Source organism: Eurosta solidaginis, chromosome 1, assembly GCF_040869045.1.
Source record: "Eurosta solidaginis isolate ZX-2024a chromosome 1, ASM4086904v1, whole genome shotgun sequence".
In the NCBI taxonomy this organism is placed as follows: domain Eukaryota; kingdom Metazoa; phylum Arthropoda; class Insecta; order Diptera; family Tephritidae; genus Eurosta; species Eurosta solidaginis.
The window spans coordinates 305022060-305034299 of NC_090319.1; the positions used below are offsets into that span (position 1 = coordinate 305022060).

Genomic DNA, 12240 nt, shown 5'->3' on the forward strand with positions numbered 1-12240 from the left:
TGCAAATATATTGAAGTACAATATTGCAGTACGTGTTGAAACCAAATTTAAAATACAAGCTCTTCAGATCGCCCAGCAAGAAAAGAAGCTAACTACAAATCGGCTTCCAATAAATCGCTGTGACCTTAATCAGTTTATGTTATTTTTTTGCAATGGTCCAAAAAAAAGTGAGCGGTGGATTTATTCCATGATAAAAACACCTACCAGTTATAACCGTTTCTAACATTATTGACGTTTTCCGCAATAAAAAAATTCGAGGTTTCTCAACGGCATATCTTTTTTTTCTCAACCAAAAACAAATTTCATATTTATATATGGACCAATTTCTGATATTTATGTTTGCTGGGTTGAGCACATATGGTCAAAAAATTAAAACACAGTTGTTGTTTTCCCGACGCGTTTCGACGTTCTTTTTTCTCTCGTCATCTTCTGGGGATTTTCTTTAATGCTAAATATGTAAAAATAATATACATATTAACATTTGATACTTTTTTCGGTAATAGTCTAGTTGAGGGGTCGACTGCTAATACGCTACCAAAAATATCGAGAGAGGTGTCAAACGACGCGTATTAATCTCGAGAACAATAATCCGATGGCGGAAAAGAAAAATTTTATCTCTGTCCGGAGATATTTGCATTTGAAGTTGGCGATTTCCATGTGGTTGTTGTTGTGTTTGTACCCCCAAAAAAAATTGTGCATCACCGTGGCGGTAGCCACGGTTATACCACACACTCGGACTTGGCATGGCGTAGCCCAGGGTTATTTTTTATAATCGCGGCCGAAGGCCGCCAACGCAGAAAGGTGTTCTGCGCAAAAATACTATGGATCCGACCCCCGATTTCGGAGGTACCCGCGGGTCTTTTTTCGGTTTTTCGTTAATATCTTTTGAACGCGTTAAAATTTTTATTTTTCGCCTTCGGATTATTAATACTGATGTCAAGACGCGTCGTTTGACACCTCTCTCGATATTTTTGGTAGCGTATTAGCAGTCGACCCCTCAACTAGACTATTACCCTTTTTTCTAACAATAAACATGAAACTAACACTTCACACAATTTTTTTTTTTCTTTTACTTACATTAATTATATTACAATTAAATTACAAATTGCACTTTATTTTTAAACAAACATAAAGAGTTGGCACTTGCATTTTTTTGTTTACTTTGATTTGCATCTCTGAATAACAGCTGAGTAGACGCTGCTGATGTTGTCAAAGTATTCTTTAAAATTTAGTGTTGGCTATTTGTTGTTGTATTCTTATGCTTTCTAGAGACATTCTCGTTTTTTTCTCTTTTTTCAATATCTAATATTTCGACATTTGAGAAGTCCGCTATATGGTTGCTCTTTGTTAAGTGATGAGCTAAACCAGTGTTCGTTGTTTTGTTTGCTGCGTCTTTTTGGTGTTCATAGATACGTATACCCAGTTGTCGTTTGGTTGTTCCAATATACCATTTTCCACATTTATCATCATCGCGACCATTGCATGTTATTTTATACACCACATCATTTTGTTGATCTTTTGGAATTGGATCTTTGATTTTTGTAAAAATATAATTAAGTGTGTTGTTCGGCTTGTGCGCGTAGTTAATATTTTTGTTGTTTATTATTTTATGTAGTATTTGATTGTCAGTAAGACCCGGTATGTATGTTACACCGATGTACTTTTTATTAGTGTTATCCGGCGGTAAATTGTCGGGGTTTTGACTAATTCTGTTTATTGTGTTATTAATTAGTCTATCAATAAAGGTGCTTGGATAGAAATTTTTGAATAGTATATTCTTTGTTTTCTTCATGTTTTCTTCAATATACTCTTTCTCACTGAGTAGCGCTACTTTTCTTATCATACTTGTTGCGGTGTTAATTTTTTGCTTCCAAGGGTGGTTTGAATGATAGTTAATTAATCGGCCCGATGCGATGGATTTAGTGTACCAATTCATTAATAACTGTTTGTTTTTTCTAATTATTTCTACATCTAGGAAGGCTATTTTATTTTCCTTTTCTTTTTCCATAGTGAATTTTATGCTTGTATGTTGCGCATTTAATATTTTTAAGATGTCTTCCGCGCCCTTGGTTTTTATGATTGCGAATACATCATCTACATACTTGTTGATGTATATGTCCTTTTTTTTTTAATTCAGCTATGCTGTCGTCAAGTATTTTGTCCAATTCTATATCCGCTATAGTAGGAGATAGTGGATTGCCCATTGGCATCGCGTATGTTTGTTGGTACAACCTCGAGTTGTACATAAAATAATTATTTTCTCGTTAACAAAACTCTAATATATTTTGGAACTGTTTTCTTGAGATGTTTGTGTGTTTTTCCAATTGCGACCATTGTTTCATTATCGTCTGTATTGCTAGGTGTGTTGGAATATTTGTGAATAGTGAAATTACGTCGAACGATATGAGTACTTCATCATCTTCTATGTTAATATTCTTTAATCTCTCCTTTAGTTGAAATGCATTTTTTATGTTGAAATCTTCTGATATTATGTTTTTGAGTATAGCACCAATATGTTTGGACAACTTGCAACAAGGTACCCTCGTAGAAGATGAGATTGGTCTTAGTGGCATACTTTCCTTATGGATTTTTGGAAGACCGTATAATCTAGGCGCGACGGCTGCTGTACTAGCTAGTTGAAATTTTTCTCTAATGTTGATTTTGTTTTCTTTGAACAACTCATTAACAATTGCGTTATTCTTTCGCATAAGTTGTTGGGTTGGATCCTTTCTTATAGTTTTATATACCTTTCTGCTGATGTTGTCAAAGTATTCTTTAAAATTTAGTGTGTTGGATATTTGTTGTTGTATTCTTATGCTTTCTAGAGACATTCTCGTTTTTTCTCTTTTTTCAATATCTAATATTTCGACATTTGAGAAGTCCGCTATATGGTTGCTCTTTGTTAAGTGATGAGCTAAACCGGTGTTCGTTGTTTTGTTTGCTGCGTCTTTTTGGTGTTCATAGATACGTATACCCAGTTGTCGTTTGGTTGTTCCAATATACCATTTTCCACATTTATCATCATCGCGACCATTGCATGTTATTTTATACACCACATCATTTTGTTGATCTTTTGGAATTGGATCTTTGATTTTTGTAAAAATATAATTAAGTGTGTTGTTCGGCTTGTGCGCGTAGTTAATATTTTTGTTGTTTATTATTTTATGTAGTATTTGATTGTCAGTAAGACCCGGTATGTATGTTACACCGATGTACTTTTTATTAGTGTTATCCGGCGGTAAATTGTCGGGGTTTTGACTAATTCTGTTTATTGTGTTATTAATTAGTCTATCAATAAAGGTGCTTGGATAGCAATTTTTGAACAGTATATTCTTTGTTTTCTTCATGTTTTCTTCAATATACTCTTTCTCACTGAGTAGCGCTACTTTTCTTATCATACTTGTTGCGGTGTTAATTTTTTGCTTCCAAGGGTGGTTTGAATGATAGTTAATTAATCGGCCCGATGCGATGGATTTAGTGTACCAATTCATTAATAACTGTTTGTTTTTTCTAATTATTTCTACATCTAGGAAGGCTATTTTATTTTCCTTTTCTTTTTCCATAGTGAATTTTATGCTTGTATGTTGCGCATTTAATATTTTTAAGATGTCTTCCGCGTCCTTGGTTTTTATGATTGCGAATACATCATCTTCATACTTGTTGATGTATATGTCCTTTTCTTTTAATTCAGCTATGCTGTCGTCAAGTATTTTGTCCAATACTATATCCGCTATAGTAGGAGATAGGCATCGCGTATGTTTGTTGGTACAACCTCGAGTTGTGCATAAAATAATTATTTTCTCGTTAACAAAACTCTAATATATTTTGGAACTGTTTTCTTGAGATGTTTGTGTGTTTTTCCAATTGCGGCCATTGTTTCATTATCGTCTGTATTGCTAGGTGTGTTGGAATATTTGTGAATAGTGAAATTACGTCGAACGATATGAGTACTTCATCATCTTCTATGTTAATATTCTTTAATCTCTCCTTTAGTTGAAATGCATTTTTTATGTTGAAATCTTCTGATATTATGTTTTTGAGTATAGCACCAATATGTTTGGACAACTTGTAACAAGGTACCCTCGTAGAAGATGATATTGGTCTTAGTGGCATATTTTCCTTATGGATTTTTGGAAGACCGTATAATCTAGGCGCGACGGCTGCTGTACTAGCTAGTTGAAAATTTTCTCTAATGTTGATTTTGTTTTCTTTGAACAACTCATTAACAATTGCGTTATTCTTTCGCATAAGTTGTTTGGTTGGATCCTTTCTTATAGTTTTATATACCTTTCTGTCGCTGAGTAGATCACTCATTCAACAAATTTCAATATTTTACTTTGCTTATTGTTTTAATTCCTTTTGTTCTGAGATTGATTTTAAAATATTATTATGCGCAACAACTTAAAACAAAATCATGGCCTAACAGAATACAGAACGGTTAAACCTTGTAAGTGTTTTTATCATGAATAAAATTTGAATATTTTACTTTGTTTATTTTTTGATTTTTTTTTTTGTTCGGAGATTGATTTTTAAATATTAAATTAATATAAATTTTTTTTATTCTTTTTAAGCAGCCACTTATTTAACTTTTGATATTGTTTTATATTTCAATTGTTTGATTTGTTTTATTCCGATACCACCAAGCTCTTTTTTTTGGATGTTAAGAGGATATACATTTTTTTGTTGGAGGGATTATATCAGTTATACTCGGATTTCATTACCTATAATTACTTGGATTGGAATACAACATTTCTGGAATACATATATACTTGGATTCATTTATCTATAATTATTTGGAATTGAATACAACATTCTTGGAATACATTTGGTTCATGGAGACTTAGTTTCTCTGCCACTGATTTAAAGTTCAAAAAAAAAAAAAAATTGCGAAAATACTTCAAAAAAACACCATGGCTGGCCAGAGGAGAGAATGGTTATTACATGATAAAAACACCTCCCAGGTGTTGTTGACGTTTTTCCGCAATGAAAACCATTTCAAATTTCTTAACTGCACACATACATACGTTCCTACTAAAAGCCAACAACAGATGGCAGATGGGAGACATTCAATTGGACCTCGGCGAAGGAGAAGGAACATCTCCAATATCAACCTACCGCGGCTGCCGTTTCAAAAACGCCCTATCTCAGAAAAAGTTTGAATAACGCCCTTTTTCAGGAGTTGTTTCAAGAACGTCCTCTCTCAGAATTCAGTTAAAGAACGTGCTCTTCACGTAGAACGTCGCAGAAAGCTTCCTATACAATTAACAATTAATACCTTGAGCAAGTGGCTATAGGTGTGTTAGCGTTCGTAAAGCGTCAGTCAAAACGAAAACCCTCTTTACAACAAAGGTTAGACCAATAGAATATGGATCGATAGTCTGGAATCCGCCTTATCAATTCATACAGATACGTAAGAATCAATTCAAAAACAGTTTTTACTTTTTGTCTTAAGAGATTTTCAAAGAAATTTCTTGTATAATATACCCCCACATACCAATCGGCTAAAACTTAATAATCTTCCTACCCCTGCAAGTCGTAGTCTTTCTCAGCATGATCCAAGTAACAGATCCCACTTTAAAGACAACAACAAAAAGTAAAACTTCTGCTGTGACGTCACGCTTTTGAAGTATGTTTCAAATGAAGTAAAATGTAATAAAAGAGGACAACAAAAAACAAATGTATTTGACTTACATTTTTATTAATATTTCTTAGTCCAAATCTTCGGCTAACGTTCGAATCGCTAAACTATTGAATAAATAACTCAAATATTCTGTATTACAAAATGGTCTTTATTAGACTACTTTAAAAGTACTTAAAGCACTTCGCGACCAATAGCGTGCTTAAATCAAACTGATTACGGACTACTCAGCTTCTGCTGCTTTTATACTCTCTGCCCAAATGTCTAGACGTTTATTCTTCTAGAATCCTCTACCTGGTCATCAGCCATACGCGCGTGTATTTGTAGTGTGTAACCATATTCGTGTGTATATGTGAGCGAAGTAGTAGCTGATGATGACATGCGTTTGTGAGTATCTCTCTGCTGCTTGTATGTATGTGTGTACATGATGATTAATTTGTTTACGTACATACAAGTGTGGCAGCTTGCTTTATTGTTGTTGTGGCTTTATTTACTTAGTATCAGATCAGTGATGTGAGTATCACTTAGTGTTACTAATATTCGTCACAATATCCTTTCCTCCACAGTAGGAGTCGTCAGTATTGGGCGCCGTCAGTCGTCAATATGATTCACGTATCCAGATCGAAGTTGTGCCAGAGTTACTCTCTGGAGATTCTGCTTTCCTCAACTGCAAGTTTCGGTTATTGGACTCTGAGAACTAGATTCTGCGGGCATTTATCGTCATAAGACTTACCAATTGTTTGAAGATGACTCTGAGGGCCTTGCTCTTTTGGTTCATAAGGCTTCTTGTGTGAGGGATTTCTTCGTAGTGCTTGCAGAAGTGACTTCTTACGTACCTGGGAGGCGGGGCTCTTCCATGAATTGTCTGTTAGGATGGCCCAGTTTCTGAGCTTTAACAGAAATTATTTGTTCCTTGTTTCGTTTCTCTCCTTTTTTGACGGGCCTGCCTCCAGTGTGTTTCTTTTACGCTCGGTGTCCATATTGGAGACGCGTAGCATACAAACGGCTGGCCAATTCCTTCAAAGGTACCTACAGAATTTCTTTGTCTTTGTTCCAAGTGCCGTCATCGAGGGTCTTGAGTACTTTGCTATGGCTGTGAACATGAGATACAATTGCGGCTACATGGTCGCCTATATGTAGGTCATTATCGAAGTCACACTCCAAAATTTCGGGCGTGGGACAGTTAGAAGCGTAATGCCATCGAGGTGGATGTATAATCTGTCTAACTGTCCTTTTCATAGGAATTTACACATCCCTTCATAAAGCACTTCATTTTTTTTAACAAGAACAGATTCGAAAATAACAATCGCAATGAAAAAATCAATTTTTCGAAATTTAAATTTGTGACCTTTTAGAAAACACGTCAAAATTTAAAGAAAAATGATAATTAAGGAAACCGAAAAACTTCAAAAGCGTTACGTCATTTGACAGTAACTTTTTAACTAAATTAAATCACAAATACACGGTTGTGGCATTACGAGATCTTTAGACATTGGTTCATGCTTTCTCAGTGAACTAGACATTTTAAGCCCCATTTCTTGAAATAAAGTAAAACCAATTTTGAATTAAATGAGCCCTTCCGCTGTCTGTGTCAAGAATGTAACTCTCAGTCAAGCATAATTGATAGTTCGGAATCACTTTTTAGCATTAAACAATTTTTTATTTCCTCTTAATAATTAGCAATTCACTTATCCTACTAAGCTGATTACACAGGTCAACAAAATAAGAGTTTTGGTTTGGTGCAGCTCTACTTGTAACCAAATTTGGTAGTACTCGGTACCCTGATAAAAACTGTATACTTACCTTTTTAATGCTACGTACAGTTTTCTAGATAGGGTCAAGAACTCCGTTTTTAAGAGGTTAAGGCATGTATGGCCCCATAACTTTGTTTCTGTTTATTCTATCAACACAGTTTTAATGTCGTTGAAAAGAGTACATTACGCCGCTTCTATCAATATACAACTTGTTAATATGTCTTCACAAACGTCAGATAAATTGCCAAAATAATGTGAAAAATTAAATTTTTTGTTAAATTTTTTCATTTTTAATCACGGTTTTCTCAAATAATTTGTCAACCAGTGCATATGTAAATTATTTTAATTCTGTTTTCAAAGATATTTAGCTTTTTTATATCCGCGTAGATCTTCCTGGGGTTTTCTACTTTAGTGCATTTCTACTGTAAAAAAAAAATTATATTTTATAAAAATGTGTTCCTTCCCCTTTATTTTTTAAATTTTCTGTAATTAGTACTTTCTGGAGAGCGGTTTCAAGTGTTAGTGCCTTTCAATAAATAAATAAAAAATTTCAATATCATGTCTTCTTCACGAGGTGGTTGTGTCAATGACCCAAATGTGTTTTGCTACATTTGTGGGGAATACACAGTCCAAAAATTCAGGAAAAGTATAACAGATTTTATAAAAAGTATTTATTTTTTGTACTTTAAATTGCAAGTTGTAGACAAAAACAAGCCGTGAATACCTCGAATAGTTTGCAAAATGTGCTGTGAATACTTGAGACAGTCGGTCAATGGTAAAAGAAGCCATATGAGATTCGGGGTGCCTATGCAATGGGGAGAACAAACAAATCACTTCGATGACTGTTACTTCTGCTGTGTCGATTTGCGTGGTGTTAGTGTTAAACAAATGATATATCCAAACGTTCAATACGCTAAGAGACCTTTACCACATTCATAGGAAGCACCTGTTCCAACATTTTATTCTACCCGTGAATCATCGAATAGTGAAGTGTCTAGCGATATCGAAGAAAAAGCGTCTACTGAGCCAACAACTTTTACCCAAGTAGAATTAAACGATCTAATAAGGGATCTTGAATTATCTAAGGAATCTGCAGAAGTGTCGGCTTCCAGATTAAAAGAAAAAAAAGTTGTTGGCTACAGGTACGAAAGTGACTCTCTACCGTACAAGAGAGCAAGACTTGCTGTCATTTTTTAATTCGGAAAATGGTATAGTTTTTTGTTCAGATGTGCAAGGCCTCCTTCTCAAAATAGGTCTTTCAGAATACCACCCAAATGAATGGCGTCTCTTCATAGACAGCTCTAAACGAAGCCTTAAGTGTGTTCTTTTACACAATGGCAACCAATATGGTTCAATTCCCATTGCTCATTCAACTAAATTAAAGGAAGAATATCAAAATATTGCACTTGTTTTAGACAAAATCAAGTAAAATGAACATAATTGGAGTATTTGTGTAGATCTAAAGATGGTTAACTTTTTGTTAGGACAACAAAGTGAATACACCAAATAAAAAAAAAAATAAATAAATGTAAGGCGCGATAACCTCCGAAGAGATCTATGGCCGAGCTTCTCTTCCAATTTGCGCCGTGCTCCTCTTGCTTTTCCCTACAAATTGGCCGGACGGGACCTACATGTTTTATGCCGACTCCGAACGGCATCTGCAAGACAGATGAGTTTTCACTGAGAGCTTTTCATGGCAGAAATACACCCGGAGCGCTTGCCAAACCCTGCCGAGGGGTGACCCCGCTTAGAAAAATTGTCTTCTAATTTAAAAACCTTATTTCTAAAAATTTTGATGTTGCTTTGCCCGGGGCGTGAACCCAGGGCATACGGATACACAAAATACCCATGCTTTTATTGCCTGTGGGATCGTCGTGCCAAGCACCAACACTGGAAAGGAAGGGACTGGCCTGTACGTGAGATGTTGGAAATGGGAAAGCAGAATGTGATAAACCCACCTTTAGTTACAAGAGATTCAATTATTTTGCCACCCTTACACATTAAACTGGGTCTAATGAAACAATTTGTGAAGGCGTTAGATAAAATGGGACAATGTTTTCTTTACATAACGAGAAAATTTCCTAGGCTAAGCATAGAAAAAATAGAAGCGGGTATTTTTGATGGCCCACAGATAAGAATGTTGATAAAAGATACTGATTTTTCAAATTCAATGACCAGTTTGGAACTGCTTGCATGGAATTCGTTTGTTGAAGTTACTAAACACTTTCTGGGAAATCACAAGTCAAGTAACTACTCTGATATTGTTAACAACATGCTAGAGAATTACAAAAACTTTGGATGTAACATGTCCATCAAAGTCCAACGAACAGTTTCATCAGGACCTAAAAACTATGGAAGAGCGGTACCAAGGCCGATGGGATCAGCATATGATGGCTGACTACTGCTGGGAATGCAACGTGATTGTCTTGGAAGCACAAGAAACGCGTATGTTAGAAATGTCGACACAGATTACATCGCAGATGGAATCCCAAGAGACACGTATAACATCAAAGATTGAAGCACAAGAAACGCGTATTTCAGAAATGTCGGCACAAATTTTAGCACAGATATCATCTGAGATCTCCACACAACTAGAAGAGCAGGAAGTCCGTATATCATCTAAACTGGAAGCGCATATGGAAGAAAAACTAACCCAGTTTCATGAAGGCTTCAGTGGTCGACAGGATAAAATCGAGGCCGAGGTGGATGCTTTGAGACGACGTATCGAGCAGTAACAACTAAATCGTCCAGCAGTTTCAGCGAGTAATCCAAAGGTAAAAACACCATCCTTTGACGGTTCTGTTCCTTTCCAGGTCTTTAAGCTACAATTTGAGAAGACCGCAACAGTGAACAACTGGAATGCTGAAGATAAAGTTGCTGCACTCTTCGTTGCATTGAAAGGACCAGCTGCCGAAAACTTACAGATGATTCCAGAGTACGAACGGAACAGTTATAAAGCATTGATGGCTGCTGTAGAACGACGTTATGGAAGCGAGCATAGAAAACAGATATTCCAAATTGAGTTGCAAAACCGTCACCAAAGAGCGAATGAGACTTTGCAGGAGTTTGCCTCGGATGTTGAAAGGTTGGCACATTTGGCAAATGCGGACGCACCCGTGGAGTACACCGAGAGGGTAAAAATCAAGAGTTTTATAAATGGCATACGGGACGTAGAAACGAAGCGAGCGACATATGCAAACCCAAAACATACATTCGCAGAAACGTTATCCCATGCACTGACTCAAGAATCAGCATTGCTTCTGTGTAAGCCAGTTTACAAAGCACGCCGTGTGGAGGTAGAAATGCCAGAATGGGTAGACGCAATATTGGAGGCACTGAAAGGATCGCAAAAGCGGAGTGAAAAAGTTATCAAATGCTTCAAATGCGGGAAGTCCGGTCACATAGCACGTCATTGCGATCTTCGTCTTAATAGTTCCAACAATGTGGGTGGCCGTAAACGCAAAGCTGGCGGAGATGAGCAAGAGCTAGTAAGAGGTAGAGAGCTAGATCCAGCTATTGAATGCCCTGTGATATCTGTGTCGCAAATTGGTAGAAAATCGAGCAGTCTTACCGTCAGAGGGAATGTGGATGGCAAAGAACGAGTACTGACTGTAGATACGGGCGCATCTCATTCCTTGATCCGATCTGACTTGGTCAACAGGAGAGTAAAACCGTTACCTAGAGCAAAGTTGCGTACGGTCACTGGCGAGTATAACCAAGTTCAGGGAGAAGTGATATGTGAAGTATTGATTGGGAAGGTCATGGTTCTACACAAATTTGTTGTGGCGGAGATTGTTGATGAAGTTATATTGGGAGTGGATTTCTTGGTTGACCATGACATCAAGATCGATATGCAGAGAAGGGTGATGCGTTATGAGAACCAAGATGTGCCACTTAACTTTAGTTTGGAAAAAGGGTTCAGCAGTAATCGGGTACTGGTGGAGAAGACTCGACGAAGGCCACGAAATTCAAAGGTAAAGGTTGATGGAACAAATGGGCCAAACAAATCAGAACCGAAGGTACCTGTGAGAGAAACACTGGCATTGAAAAGCCCTAACGGACGTACTAAAACGGAGGAAAGGATTTCGCAGAAAGATGCAAGGGTGGTTTCAAGCCAAGGCACACTACTGTTGTGAAGCGTCGGAACGATACTGATTATGCAAAGCAAATCCGTCTAGCGCAAGCTCTGCGAAGTAGTTCTTCATTGGCCAAGCAACAGAGTGCGAGGGAACGATTAAGGATAATGAGTAGTAAGATGAAACACAGGTACGACAAGGAAAATAATTCGGAAGGTTTCCGGGAGGGAGATTTGGTACTGCTATACAACCCTCACCGGCGGAAAGGTGTTCCAGCCAAATTTCGGTGCAGTTGGGAAGGCCCGTACAAAGTTGTGAAGAAGATCAGTGATACCATCTACCGCATACAAACCACTGGGAAACCACGGATTAGAAGAGTGATACTTTTGGAGATGCTAGCGGCGTTTAGATCGGGAGATTTGTCTGATCGGGACGATCAGACTTAGGTGGAGGGCAGTGTAACGAATGTTAGCAGCACTGAGTGATGCTATCGTCTCTAAGTCGATGCTAAGCAGTGACGTGAATTCACATCCATAGATCAATCATTATGTATCTACTAGGGGTGGGACTATCCGAATAAAAATTATCCGAATAATAAACTCTTTTATCCGCCAGGCATTCGTAATCCGAATAATATTTATTCGGATTTTTTATTCGTTTATTCCGATGGTACTATCCGGATACTTCGAATAGTAAAATAAAAGCAGGCATGCTTAACCAACGAAACGATATCATTTCGTTACGATAATCAACGTTAATAAACGAAACGAAG

General features: G+C 36.8%; 2 protein-coding genes across 8 annotated transcripts in view; both read right to left on the reverse strand.

Annotated features, from left to right (window-relative positions):
• Positions 1-12240, reverse strand: part of CROT (Carnitine O-octanoyltransferase) — a 34005-nt gene that overhangs the window by 2179 nt on the left and 19586 nt on the right. The gene's annotated exons all lie outside the window — the stretch shown is intronic.
• LOC137237571 (uncharacterized) lies at positions 7-5462 on the reverse strand. The gene is made up of 2 exons (XM_067761348.1): positions 1078-5462; positions 7-448 (listed from the first exon to the last, which is right to left on the reverse strand). Exon 1 carries the CDS (start codon positions 3561-3563, stop codon positions 2265-2267), a length of 1299 nt encoding a protein of 432 aa, XP_067617449.1. The 5' UTR covers positions 3564-5462; the 3' UTR covers positions 7-448; positions 1078-2264.

Excerpts from the sequence above, each read along its gene's own strand:
- LOC137237571 (XM_067761348.1), bottom strand. The coding sequence starts at position 3,563 with ATGGAAAAAGAAAAGGAAAATAAAATAGCCTTCCTAGATGTAGAAATA.